Raw genomic sequence first — 21,940 nt, 5'->3', positions numbered from 1 at the left:
TGTCAGTATTTCAATCCTGTTCCATTGGTCTGCAGCATGACTACATTTAGAAACAACAGCATAGTTAAAGGTTATAATGACCAGAAGTAAAACTACTACCGAGTTGTGCTAGTTGCATTTCAAGTCTCTCTTACACAATAACTTGTAGAGAGAATCTCAAATTGGAAAAGCACAAGCCAAAAATCACTCTAAGAGCAGGCATGTAACTCAGATATAGAAAACGTGTTACCCAAGTATGAAGCTCTGGATTTAAATTATAACACACCAAGAAAGCATTTTGGGTCAAAAAAAATTGAATTACACCCTGGCTTTCTCATAGAGTCATAGAAACAAACTTCATCAGTCTTGGTCTAGAGCTCAAGGTCGGGAGGGCTCCTCAGTGTTGCATCCACTGTGGTTCTCAGAGCTGGTCTGAGTTATCCTGGAGGAGGAATGAGGCTGTATTAACCACACCAGAGAGGAGTCAGGAGCTCTCTGCTCTCTGCCATCCCACCCCCATGTGTTCCATTACCCTTCAATGCTCCTCCTCATCTCCGGAGCCTCCTCCATTTTCCAAAGTAAAATCCATCACATCTCTTGGAATCACAGCACCTAGCACTTAAACTACCTGTGATGAACATCTCTCCTCTACCCTGATTAGGTGGTCATCACTTCTCCTCAACTAGTTGGCCTCTTAGGAATATGTACTACTTTGTTCCCTCATGGTCTTGTGGAAGATTTTCTCCTTGTCACAAACACCAAATTCGTGATAGTCCCTGGGAAAAACAATTTGAGACTTAGAGGCATGATCAGGCACGCAAAACTGCAGCCAAAAGAAACATAAATAGCACTGCACTATAGCACAGTAGCACTGTCCTCCCATTGTTCATCGATTGACTCAAGCAGACTCCAGTAACGTCTCCATTGAGAGACTTGTTACTGTTTCTGGCATATTGAACATGCCACAGGGAGCTTGCCAGGCTCTGATGTGCAGAAAGGATACTCTCAGTAGCTTGCCAAGCTCTCTGAGAGGGACAGAGGAATCGAACTCAGGTCCACCTGGTGAAGGGAAATGCCCTACCCGCTGTGCTATTGCTCCACCACAAATGAAAGAGTGCTACAAAAGAAGCATAAATACACCGATAAAAGGCTAAAATAAGAGTTGAGGATCTTATAGGTGTAGAGGGCATCAGAGGCAAGAATATAATCAGAAAGAGCCCAGACTTTGTACTGTAAGGTGCCTGCTGATTGTGAGACACCACAGTCTCTGCTCCTCATGCACCACTGAATGTTGATGTGCTTACCAACTGTCCTAATGTCCCTGTTAACTTAAACACTAGCTTGCCTGTTGGGACCCAGTTTGTAGGGAGTGGTATTACATTGAAAAAACAGCTTCCTGCGAGCTCAGTGGGGCTGCCCAGGCCATCCTAAATCTTGGACAGTTCTTCTATGTGTGTTTGTGGTCTCATTGTGTGTCTGTTTGTCTCATTCTCTGTGACTGACTCCAATGCACAGAGGTTGAAGTTGACCATTCAATTGGCCTTATGAGGTAGATTTCCACGTAGTCTGACTGGGTTTACAGTCTCTGTTCCAAGGACTTGGGGAAAGTCTGACTGAGTCTCCCAAGAGCACAGGGACCACCAGCACCTGAAGCGTTGCTGTATCACACAGAGGTCACCAGATGGCAGACTGACCCCAGAAGTGACAAGAGAATCCCTAGATCTTAGAGTCACAGGCCTGTGGTCAGCAGGTCAGCAGCGGCAGGGGCTCTTGGTGTGGTGGGAAAGTATGAAGCCTTCAGAATATGAGTTGGAGCAATATTTTCACCCTTTTCTGCTTTGGAAAGAGAAGTCCTGTCCTGCCAGTCTGCTATGAACTGCTTTAATGCCCCAACCAGTTTCACAATGGGAGACAGAGCTGTAGTGTCACTTAAGATACAATGAAGTCACAGGAGGGCACAGGTGGGAGTATAGAGACACCAGGGATCCACTCTGTGTCCACACACCCAGTAGAGTCTGTGGGGACAAGGGAAGGGAGGGGGTCCGGCTGACAGGAGGAGGGTCTCAGGGGAAGTAATTCTGTAGAACCTTGACCTTCTTCTCCAGCCTCCCAGAGTGTGAGAATGTCGGGTGTGTGATGTGACCCCGCAGCCTGTGTGTTCCTGGGAGGGAGCAAGACCTGACGCTTTATACCCAGGCACCCTCTGGGCAGGGTCAGCCTCATGAGGACATCATGGAAGTGGTGGAGGACTTTGCCATTCTCTTTATCTCACCCCTTTGTGCTCTAATTTCTGAGGGAAAAGGCCTCAAGAATCAATTATAGCTTAAAGTCTAAAAGTCCCACATTGCCTTAGAAATAAAGCTGTTGGCTTTTTTTGTTTTCTGATCAGAAAATGCATCAGATTGAATGAATTAATTTCCAGGTGTCAATGTATGGGTGGACTGGAGCAATAGCGCAGCGGGTAGGGCGTCTGCCTTGCACGCAGCCAACATGGCCGACCCGAATTCGATTCCTCCGGCCCTCTCTCGGAGAGCCCGGCAAGCTACCGAGAGTATTCGATATGCCAGACACAGTAACACCAAAGTCTCCAATGAAGACGTTACTGGGCCCACTCGAGCAAATCGATGATCAACGGGAGGGCCTTCACTTACAATGTATGGGTTGTCCTGTTCTTTTGTCCACTAAGATGTCACTGTGTGGCACTTCTCCAGCTTCCCTGGCTCTTTCTAGGAGAGGGTCCCTCACCTGCAGGGCCACAGTGTGAGGAGCATCTCATCCTGAGATCAGCCTAAGCCAGGGCTGCAGAGAAGGTACATGGATTGAGGGTTATGCCTTCAATCCATCCAAATGATCCCTAGAAGCTCAATTTTCCCGAGTATGGGAGCATTCCTGGAGGTCTCTAGTACCACCTGGCTCACCTTGGTAGACAGACATGCGGGGTTGCCTGGATGTCATTGGCGCAAATGGCCTCAAGCATTTCCAAGAGCTCAACTCTTAGCATTGAACTGTTTGGCTCAAATGCCCAAGAATTGCCTAGAGTGGCCAACACCCACCCCCAGCCTGGTCAGGAGCTTCTGCACCATCACAGACACAAAGAAAAAATCAGTATTTGTTGTTATGCTACTTTTCATTACAGTCTACCCTGCTTCTCTGTCAGGATTGGAACAATGAGTATAGACATACGGCACTCTCACCATCCCCAAGAAATTGCTCCAGGGTCACAGACACCCCTATTTAGACACTCATCTCCCACCCTCAGAACCTTTTCTGAAGTGTCTGTGGACTTGGTTCCCCAATAGCAATAGGACAGGGTGGCAGCTCTGATATATCACTCTCTCTTCTCCTCCCAATGCCTTCCACACACAGTCCCACCCTATCTGCTCTGACTCCCTGATGAACCAAGAACATGTGGGTTCTCAGAACCTCTGTTTTGGACTCACTGACCCCAGGTCATCTTGCATCACACAGGCTATTGTGGCTGCAGAGTTAAAGCCCAGGATTCTTCTACTTGCTGCCATTGCTGACCCCAAGTTCTGACCTGTCTCCATGAATCCGTGACAGGTTCTTTGCTGGTAAGTGCAGTGCAGGGAGCAGTTCATAATACAGGGATTGGTTAAAAAATCCCTCAGTGGGGGAAGAAGATCCATTTGGACCAAGATATTGCTACGGGAAAAGCAATGGCGCCAGGGTGGGGAGATCTCTCCAGCTAAGTCAGGTGTGAGGCAGTAAATGGCCCTGGAGGGTCCTTTCCTGGGCCCTGCAGAAGGGGAGCCCCGGGAGCTGCTCCTGTTTGACAGAAGAACTCGGGGAGTCCCCAGTCACTGGCTGATCACTGGAGAGGAAACTGTCTTCTCTAGACTCCATGATCACTGCAGGGCTCCCCTGGGACCTGCCTCTTCCTGGGGAATATTACAGACCCTACCCAGGATACTCAGTACTTTAGCATGTGTATGTACTTCTGGGCTAGTGGTTAAGTAGATTCTGGATTGGTCTGTTGGGTGCTGAATTCAGTGATAGGAAGATCACAGGACTGTGCAGGGAGAGCTGGGTTTGCAGTTCCAGGGACAGTCTCTAGAATGAAAGAATATTGATGTTGATGGGGTGGCGGGATGGCACCCTTAGGAACCCGGATGCTGACTTACACAGCCTGGATCTCTGCTCCAGGACAGAGTGATACTTCTCCTTGTGTGGTTCTATCTTCACTCCACACAGACTATTCAACCCTTTGTGGCACCCTGCATCCTATAAAGGTGTTTGTCTACTCTCTTGAATCCCATAAAATGTGAGGATATTTTCATTTGCTGTCCTGTAATGCTATCATCTCAGTCTTCTTAAGACATTGGGTGGTACATCCAGTATCTGAGAGTCTCTGTATCTCTGGAGCAACACAAGTTTCGAGCAAGGGATGCACCTGTTTTGGGACAGAGAAAATTCAATGAAAACTCGATAAAGTTGGACTGTCTCAACCACCGCATCTGAACACCAGCTCAGGGGAAGAGGATGATAAATGGAAAGAGATGTTCAAGAAGGTCAAGGAATTTTCAGGTCTGTTTTTTATGAATTAGAGTTGGGAAAGGAACACGTTTTTGAAGATGAAAAGGGAGAAATCTAACCCTTTGGCTGAGGTGGAAGTAATGGGATAATATCTCAGGTGAAGAAGTCTGGAGGGATGAACAGGGGAATGGGTTGGCCTGTCTGATATTCTCTATCTTAACAAAAAGTTATGATTCATGACCCAAAAATTTGGTAGAGTTTTTTTCACTCATTGCATTTCTGTCTGCTAATAAAAACCATTTCTCACACAAAATAATACCAGAATTGGTGAAGGAGACTGACACCTCAGAAGACATGAGCCGGGCTTCACATGAGAGCCCAGGACCAACATTACCCAGAGTACCTGAAGATAAAAGTCTGAAAGTTCCCCACACTGCAGCACCACAAAAGCTTTGCATCCATGGGCCCCAGCATTGAGCTGCTCATACTGGATGACTGAATTATGTTCAGAGTGACTGTTGGGTTCTCTGAGCACCAAAAGAGAGTCCCCACTCCACAAAAAGAAAATTAAAAACTTTTAAGCCCTCCATAAACTCTGTAGTATTGGTATTTCAATATATATTAGATCAAAGAGAAAATCTTTCAAGTATATCCACAGTTGGGAATTAAAGAAGTCTGTACAATTCCTGAGAGTGTCTGTAATCGTGTGGTCTGACAGAGCCTGTTCCTTGGGCAGAGCCAGCAAGAAGCCATGTCCTAACTCTCAGGAGACTAGGGACCTGTCCTTATGTACTCACACTGAGGACTTCCTGGGTCCTGGAGAGGAGCATGTTCTCTGTGGGCAAAGTTCTGCTTCCCCACAGGGACCTGCACCCCTGATCTCCCTGCAGCTGGGCTGGTCCCCACACACACCCTCCCCCCTCTGCCTGCCCAGCCTGCCCAGCCCCCTCTCATTTGCAAGTCCTCAGGGCTCATGCCTGGACACTCAATAATAGTCTGTGTCACCCTGCAGGGTCAGTGTCTGTCACACCAAGAGTGGACATGAGGGTCCCTGTGCAGCTCCTCAGCTTCCTGCTGCTCTGGCTCCCAGGTAAGGAAGGAAATGAGGGTTTACATGAAATTGGACTGCCCGTCTCTTCAGGGAAATTATCTAACTTCTGATTAATGATGATGATGTCCACTTATATATTTTTTTATCTCAGGTTCCAGATGTGATATCCAGATGAGCCAGCCTCCATCCGTGTCTGCATTTCTGGGAAACAAAGTCACCATCACCTGCAAGGCCAGTCAGAGCCTTAGTAATTATTTAGCCTGGTATCAGCAGAAACCAGGGAAAGCTCCCAGAGTCCTCATCTATGCTGCAACCAATTTACAACCAGGCGTCCCTCCCCGGTTCAGTGGTAGTGGATCTGGGACAGATTTCACTCTCACCATCAGCAGCCTGGAGCCTGAAGATGCTGCCACTTATTACTGTAAACAGCATAGTACTCTCCCTCCCACAATGATACACGCCAGAACATAAACCCCCAGAGATCAGCTGTGTGAGGCTGGGCTGCCCCAGCTGCTCCTCCTGGTGCCTCCCCCACGGAGGGTGTGTCACATGCAGCCAGGCTCTGCATGACAGACATTTGTGGCACATGTTGAAGAAACGTTTTTAGGCTCCATTATTCTCCCGCTCATCCCAGAAGCACAACATGAAAATAGATCAGTTTATTGAACTTATAGAGACAATTTTCCTGAAATAAGTAGGTGACAGTGTCATTCAGAGTTCATATTTGGTGGTCTGGTCACTCTTGAAGTCCTAGAAACCGTGTTTTAAAAGATAGTTTTTAATATCACACATATTGCCACCCCATTTGTGAGGACCCGTGAGAACCTTCATATCCTCACACTGAGGGTGTCTCACAGGGTCCATTCTCCCCTGCCATGATGTCCTGTCTGATGTGGGCCAGAGGGAGAGAATGTGTCTTACCAGGGGACAAACTCTCACAATCCTGCAGTGTGTTTATGTGTGTGTGTGGCGGGCGAGTTTGAGGGAAACTGAGATCTACACCCTTGACTGAGGGATTTTGATCCTGAAATCTTTAAATGGGAAATAAAACAATTTTAATGACAGGAACTGTGGTATACTATCCTGGATGCCCTTGAATGTGTAAATGGTTACAACCTTCATTTCAAGGTAACTGGGGGGGGGGGGCAGACAATTCAGACAAGAGATCATATGCAAAAGGAAAATGTCAACACCCTGTACTTAGCCCAAAGTCTTATACTGAGTCCTCGTGGGAGATACCCTAGATCATATCGCCTGAGTTTCCCAGCATGGCCAGGACTTGACACTCTCAGAGGGAAAGTAAATCTACGAAAATTATTGTTACCTTAGGAAACTCCACATTATTGATGATATTTTTCCACTCTATTTGGCCAAAAGTCCACCATTTATCTAGCAATATTGATTTTCCTTGGATTTGAATCCCTAGAATGGCAACATAAAATGTGGGGTGACATTGGTGGAAATAACGTTGACCTCTTTTGTTTTCCACTTTCCCTAAGCACAGACCAACCAGTCAGAGCCTTTGCTAAACTTGTCCTGGCCTGTGGCCAGCAACCCCTGGGCCATGGAGTTGCTGTTCCCTGAACACGGGCTCTGAGTCCCCCAGACCCTGGACTCTGGCTCCAGCTGAGACCGGGAATGTGGGGGCTCAGGGGCAGGTGCCTGTGACCCGGGCACTGAGATGGGACCTTGGATCAGCTCGTGCAGTGTCACAGCCCTGCCTGTTCTAGCATATCAATGGCACTAGCAAGACCTTGGGACACAATCAACACAGGGATTCCCTGGAGTTCCGTCTTCGTGTCTGGGTTCTAGTGCAGCCAGTGAGCCCAACATCCAGCTTCCCTCAGGGGCTCAAGAGAGTCTCCATACGCGTCCAACAGCAGCAGACACCCAGGAAGTTTCCAGAGATCTGCCACGTGTAGCATCCACACTGACACAAATATCACACACAGTTGACAGAAGGGAAGAGGAATATCTATATCACCTGTTGTCCTGGCGATGTGGCTGGGTTTTACTACCTAAAACCTCACCTTTATTTTGATCAAACATAGTGGAAAGATTTTTAATTCGACCAAACTAAAACTTTAAAATGATAAAACAAATGCTACTACATTGCACAGAGTAGTTTTTACTTTTGAAGTACCAAAAGGCCATTTTTGGAAACGTTTATGCTGCATAAATTCAAATCAAACATAGCAAAAAATAATCCAGGCCCTGGGTTAGATTTGTGATGCCAACAAATTAAACAGTGCTATTGGGCACTAATGGTTGAAATGTTACACTGGTTTCTAAAGCAGCCCCGAGGACAGACCTCACCAGTCATATCCAGAGGCTGATGGCTTCTGAGGCCGCCTCATTGGAGCAGCAGCTGTGGGTCTCAGAGTGAATCTGGATAGTTCTGGAAGGAGGCATGGAGCTGGATTGACAAGTCTACCTCAGGAGTCAGGAGCCCTCTGCTCCCCGACACACCCTCACTCCTCACCTGTCATTTTACCTGCAGGTTCCTCTTCCTTCCTGAAGATTTTTCTGAAATTAGATCCATGACATGTGTGGATGAAAGAAACTAGCACTTAGCTCCTGGTGACACATATCCCTCCTGAAATCCTGGTTCTCTCACAGTGATACATGCCTGAACTAACCTCCCCAGAGATCAGTTGTGCGTGGCTGGGCTGGCCCAGCTGCTCCTCCTGGTGCCTTCTCTGTTGAGATTGTCAGATGCAGCCACATGGTGATTCCACAGAAAGTTGTGAGTGATGTCACAAGGAGGTTCCTGACGCCCCAATTCTCTCCCCTCATCCTGATTCCAAGCATACAGACATGTTCATTCTGCTGATGTAATCCTTAATAAACAACAAAGTTTATTAAAGGATTGGAACCTGAGTTCTTTTTTTATTTTTGAAGTAAAGGTAAAGGTAAAGGCCCTCCCGTTGATCGTCGATTTGCTCGAGCGGGCCCAGTAACGTCTCCATTGGAGACTTTGTTGTTACTGTGTCTGGCATATCGAATACTCTCGGTAGCTTGCCGGGCTCTCCGAGAGGGGCGGAGGAATCGAACTCGGGTCGGCCATGTTGGCCGCTTGTAAGGCGAACGCCCTACCGCTGTGCTATCACTCCAGCCCCTTCTTAGCGCAGTAGGCAGCGCGTCAGTCTCATTTTTGAAGTAATTTGATTTTATTTGGAGGGTTTTTGAGGGGGAGAGAGAGAGTTAACACACTCAAGAGAGAATGTGGACTTCTCCAAGAACGGAGACAGAGAGAGAACCTTTAGACACATCCCAGCATTAGACATGAAAGTACACATCTCAAGAGGGGAGATCGGGCAACACATGTGCTCGGCCATGTGGGCAAAAGCAGCACAAGGGTTCAGGCAACATATCCACCAGGAACCTCGGTTCTAATATCAAGGTTTATGCAAAGGGAAAGAGATCTCCAGAGAGATTTCAAACAGCGATCAATATTAGCATTTATTTATGTACAAAATTATGTTCTCTACAATATTTTACAATGCATGGTTCTGAGAGATCCTAAGAGGGTAAGGCAGGTGTCTTGCATGTGACTTGTTTCTATAGTACCCTGGCCTGTCAGGAGTAATCACTGAGCACAGAGCCAGGAGAATATTAGGTTTGGACCAAAAATGAAAGAAAGAAAGAAAGAAAGAAAGAAAGAAAGAAAGAAAGAAAGAAAGAAGGGAGGTAGGGAGGTAGGGAGGGAGGGAGGGAGGGAGGGAGGGAGGGAAGGAAGGAAGGAAGGAAGGAAGGAAGGAAGGAAGGAAGAAATGAAAGAAGGAAGGAAGGAAGAAAATAAAGAGGAAATGGAGATCAGGTGATGAGAGGGGAGGGGAGGGAGGGAGGGAGGGAAGGAAGGAAGGAAGGAAGGAAGGAAGGAAGGAAGGAAGGAAGGAAAGTAGGAAGGAAGGAAGGAAGGAAGGAAGGAAGAAAATAAAGAGGAAATGGAGATCAGGTGATGGTAGGGGAGGGGAGGGAGAAAGAAGGGAAAAGGGAAGGGAAAGGGAAGGGAAAGGGAAAGGGAAGGGAAGGGAAGAGAAGGGGAGGGGGAAGGGAGGGGAGGGGGAGGGAAGGGAAGGGAAGGGAAGGGAAGGGAAGGGAAGGGAATGGAAGGGAATGGAAGGGAAGGGAAGAAGGAAAAGAAAGAAAAAATAAGTCATTGAATGCCCCTGAGTGCCACCCCTGAGTTCATCAAACCAAAAGTAAAACTTCCAGACACAGAGTCCTTCCTTACCCAGGGTCCAAATCAAAGGCACAAGACTCAAGTCACACAGCTGGGGGGGATTGAATTTTTTTCACTATTTGGGGGTGGGGAATGACAGTCAGGGCAGCAGAACTGCAGGGCACCAGGCAGCCTAGCAGGGCCCCTCCCCAAACCAACCCCACAAGCAAACAGGCCTAAGCAAAGGCACAAGCCAAGGAGAGAGAAATGAAATTTGGGGTTTTTCCTAAGAAAATTGGGGGAGTCACCTGTTGGGACAAAAGTGTTCATGTACTGATTAAGTTGTTTGTTATAGTCTGCTACCGTCTTATATAGTTAAAGAAAACATCTACACACCGTGGAACCAAGGAAGGGTTGAAAGTTTGTAACATTTAGAATCTAAAATTTTAAGTTCAATTATCTGTGCTGACTATGGAACCCCCTAAGAGACTCTGGGTTGAATCCCTAACAGCCCTGGGATTAACACCCCAGGGTCGGCTATGGCAAAAATCACCCCCTGCACTGACCTCTAGAGAGACAATTTGCTTCAGTGAGATATATTGCTGTAATTGAATTTAAGCCTTAATGATGCATGTATAATCCTTCTCTTTCTTTAAATATAGCAAAGTGTAGTTCAACTTGAATGATCTTAATTGACACTTTAGGATATAATTTGAGAGTATAAATGCAACTTCATTAAAAGGAGAATTTATTTTGTTTTGTGTCAAACCCCTTTAACTTACATGTCACCATGAATTCACTTCATTAGGCCCCAGGGAAAGGCAATTCCAAATTCTTGATTATAACAATGTGAAACTATTAAGCTGATTACAACAGAAAAAGAGAAATTTGACTCTCCCATGTCCATTCTAAATGATGAGACTTGGGGCCGGAGCCATATCACAGTGGGTAGGACATTTACTTTGCACATAACCGAACTGGGTTCAAGTCTTGGCATCCCATATGGTGCCCTGAGAATCATCAGGAGTGATTCCTGAGGGCAGAGCCTGAAGTGAGCCCTAAGCATTGCCAGTGTGATTCAAAGAAAAAAAGCAAAAAAAAAAAAAAAAAAAGAAGAAGAAGAAGAAGTTATATGGGACACAGATTTTTCTGTCACTTGCCTGCCTGAGGTTGGCCTAGACACATATTTACAAGGCTAGAGTACCTGATAAATCAAAAATATACTAATTGTGAGAGACACAGTGAGGGGGTCAGAGTGATAATACAGAGTTAATGCTTCCAGGCAGCATCCGATACGGTCCCCCAAATACTGCTAGGATGCTAGGAGTAGTTCCTGAGTGAAGAGCCAAGAGTAACCCCTGAGGCAACTGTAGTCTCATGGAAAGAGGGACAGTACCGGGTCATCCTTCACGCCCTACCGAGGTCACGAGTAGCCCCCCACGTGAGGCTCTCCAGCATGGCCATGGCTCCAGAGGCAAAAGGATTTAGTCCAGAACCCGGCAGCTTGCAGCAGAAAAGTGAATGGACCATGCATTAAACTATGGCGCCATGCCTCCCTGGAAGGGAAAGGGTGTTTCTCCCTTCCGCCTTACCCCCCCCCCACCCAACCCCCCTGGCAGCAAGGTGGCTGCCACCTCAGAGCTTATTGGAAAGCCAGGTATGAGCTGGCAATGACAGGGCAACTGCAGTCTCATGGGAAGGGGGGCAGTACCAGATTGTCCTTTACGCCCTACTGAAGTCATAAGTTGCCCCCCACGAGAGGCTCTCCGGCACACCATAACACCAGATGCACAGAAACCGTAATTACCTGGCTCTTTGCAGAAATCCAAAATCATTATATGACATTATATGTTTCTCATAACCAGCTGTAGAAAACAAAGTATTTCACAATGCCTTTTCAGCAATTCTGATTGTTGGGGGGAGGTGGGGGATTCTAAACAATAATGGTGCATCTTTTGTCGAAATAATTAATGTAATCAATGTAGAGAAGAGTTAAGTAGAAATCATCTGCCTCACAGGCATTCGGAGGGGTTGGGGGGGAGTATACTGGGGTTCTTGGTGGTGAAAAATGAGTACTAGTGAGGGGAGAGGTGTTTGATCATTGTATGACCGAGACGTAAACCTGAAAGCTTAGTAACTTTTCCCACAGTAATTCAATAAATAAATATATGAAGAAAAAATAGATAAAATTATGAAAAAAAAGGTAAGTGACCTGTTTCCCCATCCCTAATGTCCAATTCAATCAGCTAATCAGTGGCTGAATAAATAGCAGTACTCCTACATTAAAAAAAAAAGAGTTACCCCTCAGCACTGCTGGGTGTAGCCCCCAAACCATAAAACAGAACAAAAGAAATATCAATACACACCTGTGTCACCCTTGTTAGACTGAGAAATATTCCATCTTAACCACTTACCATCCAGGTTAAGTTAATGTTTCCACTATTTTTCATAGACTAGAAGACACATTCCTCACTTTGCTCAAGAGAAGCAATTCCTTCCTTGAGGTCTTTTCACACTGATGCACCCATCTGTGTATTTGCATGCTGTCCTTGGGGAGGGGTCTATATTGAACAGTCTCACATAAGAGTCAGCTCTGTCTTGCTTTCAGCTATCATGTCTCCTCAGATCAACTCTCAAAATAAGGTTCCCTGCTCAGTTTCTGGGTCTGCTGATGTTCTGCATCCCATATAAGGGGAGCTGGGAGAAGAGAAAGAATGGGTTCAGGAAGGGGAGTTTGGGAGGCCTACTGACCTCCTTGTGTGTTCTGTCTGTGTGTCAGACTGTGTGAGAGAGAAACATCAGGAAAGTGGAGATGGCCCAGGGAAGGTGTAGGGGCCTGTTTCCCCATCCCTAAGGTCTCTTCAATGTGGTGACATCCTTCTGGTATTTTTCTCATGGTCACTTGTCATTCCCTCCTCCTTCCTGAAAATCTTTCTGAAATTACATCCATGTCATTTGAAGATGAAAGAAAGTAGCCCTTACCCCTTGGTGACACAACGATCATGAATTCCTGGTCCCCTTGTTATCTTTACTTCCCAACGAGTTGAGAAATTTATTTAGAAGGAGATTCGTTTTTGTTCTTACTGACTGGACTGATAATATTGATTGTAATGCCTATTTCAAACACTTATCAAAAGTCTCGAACAGCATCACTGGCACAAGCACCTGAAATTATTCCAGCTGCTGTATCAGAAAATAGTCACTAAATGGGAGACAGACCCCAGAACTGACAAGGCAGAGCCTGGAACTTAGAATTGCTGGGACAATAACTGAGTTAGTGTCCTAGTGTCCAGTGGTCAACAGGGGCAGTAGGTCCTATGGGTGTGAGGGTAAATGTATGAAAGTAGCTCTCAGAGACTGGTTTTACACAAATGATCATGTTCTCTGCAGTGCGAGCACAAGTGCAGTACAAGCTGTCTGCTATAAATGTTTCTGGGGGAGCCCATGGTCCCCACATCTCCAACTGACATCATGACTTAATTTCACTTTGAAAAATTAGTAGATAGAGATGATAAACCATCACTGAATGTAAAAAATGAAAATCACTGTATGGCCAGGCATGGAACTCTGAAATAGAAAACGTTTTTCCCATGTATGAAGCTCTGGGTTTGAATCCTAACACACCAAGAATGCATTTTGGTTCAGAATGGTTGAATTATTCCAAGGCTTTTTCATAGAGTAGTAGGAACAAACTGCATCGGTCTGGTCTAGAGCTCAATGTCAGGAGGATCCTCAGTGGTGCATCCACTGGGTTATCCTGGAAGGAGGAAGGAGACTGAATTAGCCACTCTGGAGAGGACGCAGGAGCCCTCTGCTTTCTGCCAACCCACCCCCGTGTAAGCCATTATCCTTAAAGGCTCTTCCTCATCTCTGGAACCTTTCTGCCTTTTCCAAAACAACACCCATGACATCTCCTTGGATCATAGCACCTGGGAAGTACCTATGTGTGATTGAGAGCCCTTATGAACTCCTGGTCACCTGTTTGTCATTGTCCTTAGCTATTTGACCAAGTTATTAAGGATATAAATCACTTTTTGTTCCCAAATAATCTGGTGGGAAATTTTCCTCATAGTAAAACCCTGAGGTTGGAATAGTCTCCTAGGTAAAACAGTTTAGGTCTTCACTTGTATCACTTGTCGTCCTGTTGTTCATTGATTTGCTCGAGTGGGCACCAGTAACATCTCCATTCATCCCTGTCACATGCTAGCATAGCCCAACGGTGTATTGGGGGCTCTTTCAGGGTCAGAGGAATAAGACCCATTATTGTTACTGTTTAGGGCAGTTTAGGTCTTAGATTGTAATAACTGGACATACAAAATATACACCCAATCGTAGCATAGGTGCATCTTGAAAAGTAAAATAAGTTTAGAGTATTTGAACTGTACAGGACATCAGAGGCAAGAATCAGAGTGTCCAAACTTTGTACTTTAAGGTCCCTGCTGATTGTCGCTGTGAGACACCCCAGGCTCTGCTTCTCATGCACTACTGCATACGAATGTGCTCACTAACTGTCCTTAATGTTCCTGTTAACTAAAACACTAGCATACCTGTTGGGAACCACAGTAGGGAAGCGACTTTGCTTTGAATAAATGGCTTCCTGTGAGGTGACTGGGACTTCCTGGGACCCCTAAAGCTTGCACAGTCCTTGAAAGTATATTAGTTGCTCTTGTTGTGTGTCTCTTGGTCTCATTCTTGTCAAGACACTCGATGGACAAATGTTGAAGTGTCAATCAGATTGACTTTAGCGCGATAAATTTCCGTATAATTTGGCTTGATGACAAACGTTAAATTGTGTGTTCCACACACTTTTGAAGAGTCTCTCTGGATCGCCCTGGAACTAAGGGACCACCAGCACTGAAACCAAAAAAGTTGCTGTATGACACCACGAAGCCTTCAGGGTCAGGTGAATGAGACCAGTTGTAGTTACTGGTTTTGGCATATCGAATACACAACGGATAGCTTGCCAGGCTCTTCCGTGCGGGCGGAATACTCTCGGTAGCTTGGCAGTCTTTCCGAGAGGATAGAGGCTTTTGGGGCGACCTCTAATCACCCTTGTAGGTGTTACCATATTTGAACCCTATCAAATACGGTACGACAATTCCGGAAGATGGGTATTTAGTGTCTTATGAAAGCGTCCTGAAGTGTGGCGACGGCTGGGTAGTGGAAGTAGTGTTGATACTTCCACCGCCGAGAGAGATAGCCACAAAAAAAATGCCTGTCTTCGAAAACTCTTGAGCTAATTCGCCAGCGTGGTTTGGCGCATGCCTCTGGCAACCTCAAGCTAACGTCCGAGCTCGCAAAGCAGTGCAGAGATGCGATCAAGGAAGACCTCAAAGAGAGAAGAGCAGAAGTACTGGTAGATGCGGCAGAAGCCGGGAAAAGTATTCGTAATGCTCGCCTGTCCTTCGCCAACTACAAGACCAAGATGACTGCCCTCCAACGTCCTGATGGATCCATCACATCCTCCAGAACGGCAATGGAGAAGATTATCCATGACTTCTACTCAAATCTCTTTGATAGCCATGTCCACTTGCCGACATACCAAATTCCACAGGATGGATATGTTGTTCCCAACGTTCTCCCTTCCGAAATCCGACACGCCATTTCGTCGGTAAAGAAACAAACAGCACCCGGCCCAGACAAGGTCAGACCTGAACACCTGAAGAACCTGCCGTCAGTACTCATCAATACACTGGCTTGGCTCTTCACTCGCTACCTGTCTGAATGCAAGGTTCCTTCCCAATGGAAAACCAGCAGGACTGTACTATTGTTCAAGAAGGGAGACATCCATGACATTGGCAACTATCGCCCGATCTGCCTATTGTCTGTCATCTACAAGTTGTTCACTCGAGTCATCCTAAATAGGATTAGCAGAACACTAGATGAAGGACAACCATGCGAGCAAGCCAGGTTCCGCAAAGGATTCAGCACCATCGACCATATCCACACGATAACCAAGCTCATTGAGGTTTCTCGGGAGTTCAAGATGCCGCTCTGTTTAACGTTCATTGATTTAAAGAAGGCCTTTGATTCTGTTGAGACAGAAGCGGTCATTGAAGCCCTAGCCAATCAGGGCATTCAAGCCCAATACATTAGGATCCTCCGTGAGATGTATTGCGGATTCACTACCAGGATCTCACCATTCTACAAAGAAGTAATCGTTGATGTCAAGAGAGGGGTGCGGCAGGGTGATACCATTTCACCGAAACTCTTCAGTGTCACCCTCGAGAACGTCATGTGACGACTGGAATGGGAAGGAATGGGAGTGAAGATAGATGGTCAGCAACTACACCAACTCTGCTTTGCTGATGACATCGTTTTAATAACACCAAACATCAGCCAAGTGGCACAAATGCTGGCCGACTTTGACCGTGAGTGTGGAAAGGTAGGACTACAGCTGAATCTTACGAAGACAATGTTTATGAGAAACAGCCTTGTTCCTGACGCCCCATTCGCTCTCAACGGAACGACCATCTCTGAATGCAACAGCTATTTGTACTTAGGTCGAGAGGTCAACATGACAAATGACCTGGCACCAGAGCTGCGCAGGAGGAAGAGAGCGGCTTGGAATGCCTTCAAGAATGTCGAAGAAATAGCTAAGAGGACGAAGAACGTCCAGCTCCAGGCACATCTCTTTGATTCCACTGTTCTTCCTGCATTAACATATGCCTCAGAGACCTGGGCCCTACGCAAACAAGATGAGAACGCTATTCAGGTCTCCCAAAGAAGAATAGAAAGAGCTATGCTTGGAATATCACGTTTCACTCAAATGAGAGAAAGAATCCGGAGTTCTTACATCCGTCGACGATCAAGAATCAGGGACGCTGTCTCATTTGCCAAGGTGTCGAAAATCAGATGGGCTGGTCACGTAATGAGATTTAAAGACGACCGCTGGACTAGAGCTGTTACCGACTGGATTCCAGGGATGTCAAAAGACCGCGTGGCCGCCCACCTACCAGATGGTCAGACTTCTTCGTCAAGATCATGAACGATCGGTTTGAGGCCCTTCATGTTCCCGGAGCGAACAGATGCCATTGGGCTACACTAGCACGCGACAGGGACAAATGGAGACGTTACTGGCGCCCGCTCGAGCAAATCGATGACTAATGGGAAGTTAAGTGATTAAGTGATGACACCACTAGAGGGCAGACAAACCCCATAAGTGACAAAAGGGGAACGCTGTATCTAAGGAAAACTGAGTAACAGGTCTATTGTGTACTATTTTATGCAAATAAAATGTATAAAAAATTAAAATATGATAAAAAAATTTAAAACGGATGTGTACCTGGATACACCAGCCATGATCCAGAGACTCATGAATAAATCTTGAAAGAGATAAAAAAAGAGTTGCAGAGATTCTTCTGGACCGGACCATGCATAGGCTGAGTCATAAGGGGCACCCAGGAGGAGCATGGGTGAACCACAAGCAACCAAAAAAACTCCACATTTTACAGTCACTGCCATGCACTCAGCTGGAGCCTACAGCTCAAAAGAAGCCTCACCCAAAAATTTAAATTTAGAGTCAGGGGCTGGAGCGATAGCACAGCGGTAGGGCATTTGCCTTGCTCGCAGCCAACATGGCCCACCGAGTTCGATTCCTCTGTCCCTCTCGGAGAGCCCGGCAAGCTACCGAGAGTATCTCGCCCGCACGGCAGAGCCTGGCAAGCTACCCGTGATGTATTCGATATGCCAAACACAGTAACAACAAAGTCTCCAATGGAGAAGTTACTGGGCCTGCTTGAGCAAATTGATGAAAAATGGGAGGACAGTGACAGTTACAGAGTCAGGATGTACTACAACCCCCCACTTCCCTGTACTTCTGGAAGTCCCAGCAGTTATGAACACGCCTCAAAGCTGCTACCCAGTTAAATATTTAACTGCACCTGTATCATCCTATTACAAATTTTTGACTTCCTGGAGCAACATCCAAAACTCTACAATGGTGATAAGCCAGAAGTATCACCATTGGATTGGATGTGATGTCATGTAGAGAACAACCAATCTCAATTAACAAAATGTAAACACAGAAGACTAACCTGCAACAATGTCATAGTAATCTCTTGTACAAGGGCTTAGTGGCTGCGTGGTGATATACAAAAGTCCTCACTAACTTTCTGCTAAGGAAACATTTTTTGATCAATGTTTTAGAAAATGACTTATAACAAACAATATAAAATGAATTATTGAGGGTATTCCATGGAGTCAGGCTGAAGGGTCCTTGGGGAAAATGGAAAACATGGTGGTGGGATGGTGCAATGGGGGTGGGAATAGTGTTGAAATACTGCCTGTCATAAAATTATCATGAACAACTTTGTAAACCACAGTGTTTATAGACAGTGTAAGGGGAATGCATCTGAATGAACTAATTTCCAGGTATTAATGTAGGGATGAGCCCATTTGCTTGTCTACTAAGATGTCAATGGGGACACTCTGTGGCCTCCCTCTCCAGCCTCACTGACTGCTTCGCAGGAGAGGGTCCCTGTCACCTTCAGGGCCACACAGAGTGTGAGGAACGTCTCATCCTGAAAAGATAAACTGAGCCAGTGAGGAGAGAAAGAACAGGGCTTGTGGTTTATGTCTCAATCCACCCAGGTGACCCCTGGCACCACGGTTTCCCCTAGTATGTGTGGGGCATTCCTGGAATGAGCACCACCTGACTGACCTTAGTAGGCACAGGCATGGGGGGAAGGGGTTCCCTGGGGGTCATCAGCACCATAAGCCCGAAAAGTTATAAATCATCAACTCTTACACTGAAGTGGTTGGCTCAGCTGGTCAAAAATTGCCTGGAGAGACAAAAATGTACTCCCAGCATTGGTGAGCTGATACTGCACCACACCCAGACACACAAATTAAATGATCAGAAAAAAAATCATAATTTTATCCCTGGCTATAGTTTGCTTACACCCTGAACTGGTGCTCTGTCACGGATGGGACAGTGAATGCAGACACAAGACTCTCTCACCTTCACCAGGAACTTGTTCCTGGTGACAGACATCCCACTTGGAGCAGTACCCTTTCTCCCCGCTGCTTCTATGCTGGGGCCTCTGTGGACTTGGGGTCTCTGACAGCAACATGGCAGGGGAACAGCTCTGAAATCTCACTCTCTCTTCTCCTCCCATTCCCTTCCCCTCTCCTTCATAACAGCCTCACCACATTTCTTGGCCTCGCTGATGGAGCCAGAAGTGTGTGTGTTTGTGTGTGTGTGTGTATGTGTGTGTCTGTGAGTGTGTGGATTCTCTGAATTTCTGTTCTGAACCATGACCCAAGATTTTCCTGAATCACACTGTGGTGGCATGTTAAAGAGTCAAGGAGGCTGCAAAGGGCCACAAGCATCCTCACTGACATCTCGGTGTACATGCAGACAGGACAACCCCTACATTAATACCTGGAAATCAGTTCATCGATTCTGATGTGCTCCCTGCCGAGTTGGGGCTCAGGATTCTCTTACATCCAGTCTGTTATTGACCCCCCGTTTTGATAAATGTGGTGCAGGGAGCAGTAACTAGGGGTTGGTGCAAAGCTCCCTCAGGAGAGCAAATGAGGCCCATTGGGAGCAGGATCCTGCTGCATGAAGAGCAATGGCGGCAGGGTGGGGAGCTCTCTCCTGCTCAAGTCAGGTGTGAGTCAGCAAATGCCCTGGAGGGTCCTGTCCTGTGCCCTGCAAGAAGGGGAGCCCCAGGAGCTGCTTCTGTCTGACAGAAGCTGATCATTGGAGAGGAAATCGTCTCCCTTAGACTCCGTGATCACTGCAGGGCTCCCCGGGACCTGTCTCTTCCTGGGAAACATTCCAGCCCCTCCCCCAGGATACTCAGTACTTCAGCATGGGTATGTCCTGCTGGGCTAGTTGTTCATGGGGGTCTGGTTTGGTCTGTCACATGCTGAAATCAGTGTTGGGGAGACCATAAGACTGTGCAGAGAGAGCTGGGTTTGCAGCTCCAGGACAGCCTCCAGAATGAAAGAACAGTGATATTGATGGGGTGATGCAATGGCACCCTTAGGAACCTGGATTCTGACTCACACAGCACAGCTCTCTGCAGCCCAAGTGTGGTTGAGAACCATCTCCTTGTGTGGTTCTTTCTTCACTCCATACTGACTGCCCACCCCTTGTGGCATCCTGCATCCCATAGAGGTGTTTGCCTACTGTCTGTGAATTCCATAAACTGTGACGATGTTCTCATTTGATGTCCTGGAGTGTTATCACCTCAGTCTTCTCCAGATAGGAAGTCTTTCATCTGGTCTCTGATAGCTGCTTTGTTTTAGGGGCAATAAGAAATTTGGAATGAGACAGAGGATATTCAATGAGGAGTCAGTCAAATTGCTTTGTCTCAGTCGCCCCACCTGAACACCTTCTCAGCTGGCCAGCACAGGGATAGAGGAAGGGAAGATAGGAAGAGAGTTCAAGGAGGGAAAGGAATTTTCTGTTATGTGTCATGAAATAGAGCTGGAAAGTAAATAAGTTTTTGAAGATGAGGAGGGGTGCAGTAGAAGTAGTGGGATAATATCTCAGGTGAAGTTTGGAGGGATGAGCAGGAAAATGGGTTAACCTATTCGATATTCTCTTGCTTAGCAAAAAGTTTTGAATCAAGACCCCCAAATGTTGTACAAACCTTTTCACTCATTGCGTTTGTGGCTGTTAATAAAAACAACTTCTCAGACAAAATAATACCAGCAATTGGCAGGGAGACTGACACTCAGCAAAGCATGTGCTGGGGTCCACATGTGAGCACAGGACCCACATGACCCAGAGTACCTGCAGATAAAAACCTGACAGTTCCTGCCACTGCAACACGACAATTGTCTTGCATCCATAGGTTCCCACCTGGACTACTCATCCTGGATGGCTACCTAATGTTCAGAGTGACCATCAGGTTCTCTGAGCCTTGAGAATCCCACCGCACACACAAAGAAAATTGAAAACATCAAATTTTAAGCTTGTCCAAAACACAGTAAAATATATTCGTATTTCAGATCAAAAAGAAAATCTCTTTGTCTCAACTATATCCACAGCTGTGAAATAAAGGAGTCTGTACAATTCCTTGAGAGGGTGAGTGTGTCTGACATTGTGTGGTCTTGACAGAGCCTGTCCCTGAGCAGAGCGAGCAAGAAGCCCTGTCCTGACTCTCAGGAGACCAGCGCCCCGCTCTGCTGTGCTCACACTGGGACTCTCCTGGGGCCCGAGGAGGAGCATGTTCTCTGTGGGCAAAGTTCTGCACCCCTGACTTCCTGCAGCTGGGCTGGTCCCCACACACACCCTCCCCCCTCTGCCTACCCATCCTGCCCAGCCCCCCTCTCATTTGCACGTCCTCAGAGTCATGCCTGGACACTCAATAATAGTCTGTGTCACCCTGCAGGGTCAGTGTCTGTCACACCCAGAATGGACATGAGGGCCCCTGTGCAGCTCCTCAGCTTCCTGCTGCTCTGGCTCCCAGGTAAGGAGGGAAATGAAGGTTTACGGGACCTAGTGTTATCCGAGCTTCAGGGAGAATAATACAGAGTAAGATGAATGGTCACAATGTGTTTTTATATTTTCAACCCCAGGTTCCCGGTGTGATGTCCAGATGACTCAGCCTCCATCCATGTCTGCATCTCTGGGAGAGAAAGTCACCATCACCTGCAAGACCAGTCAGAGTGTTAACAAATGGTTAAACTGGTATCAGCAGAAACCAGGGAAAGCTCCCAGGCTCCTGATCCATGCAGCAACCAATTTAGGACCAGATGTCCCTTCCCGGTTCAGTGGCAGTGGATCTGGGACAGATTTCACTCTCACCATCAGCAACCTTAACCCTGAGGATTCTGCCACTTATTACTGTCTACAGCATAATAATTTCCCTCCCACAGTGATACATGCCAGAACATAAACCCCCTGAGATCAGCTGTGTGAGGCTGGGCTGCCCCAGCTGCTCCTCCTGGTTCCTCCACTGCTTGAAGGTATGTCAGATACAGTCAGGCTAAACCATGAGGAAAAGTTTTGGTACAAGTAGAAGGGATATTTAAAAAAAAAAAAAAAAAGTAGAAGGGATATTTTTGTCTCCATTATTCCCCCTCTCATCCCAGCAGCACTAGCATGACAATAGATCTGATGACTTTATTTATTGAAATTATTTTCCTCAAGAAAGTTGGTGACAGTACATCAGGAGTTCATGCAGGTCCAATCCCTTTAAATTGTCCAGAAACCACTGTTTTATTAGGTATTTTAGAATCACAATGAAAACTTTCCCACATCAAATTGTGATGACACGTGTACACAGTTA

At 46.5% G+C, this 21,940-nt stretch overlaps 2 gene segments (V, D, J or C); both read left to right on the top strand.

Annotated features, from left to right (window-relative positions):
* Window positions 1–5,514: 5,514 nt before the first annotated feature.
* On the top strand, window positions 5,515–5,995 carry LOC130028401 (immunoglobulin kappa variable 1-12-like). The segment is given in 2 exon segments: window positions 5,515–5,563; window positions 5,676–5,995. Coding segments are annotated over 2 exon segments (369 nt in total).
* A 15,068-nt stretch (window positions 5,996–21,063) lies between these two features.
* On the top strand, window positions 21,064–21,547 carry LOC130028390 (immunoglobulin kappa variable 1-12-like). The segment is given in 2 exon segments: window positions 21,064–21,118; window positions 21,228–21,547. Coding segments are annotated over 2 exon segments (375 nt in total).
* The last annotated feature ends 393 nt before the right edge of the window (window positions 21,548–21,940 follow it).

This window comes from Sorex fumeus, unplaced genomic scaffold (assembly GCF_029834395.1).
Source record: "Sorex fumeus unplaced genomic scaffold, SorFum_2.1 ptg000003l, whole genome shotgun sequence".
Lineage (NCBI taxonomy): Eukaryota > Metazoa > Chordata > Mammalia > Eulipotyphla > Soricidae > Sorex > Sorex fumeus.
Note: the sequence above shows the minus strand (reverse complement) of the source record. Positions and strands in the feature narration are given on the sequence as shown.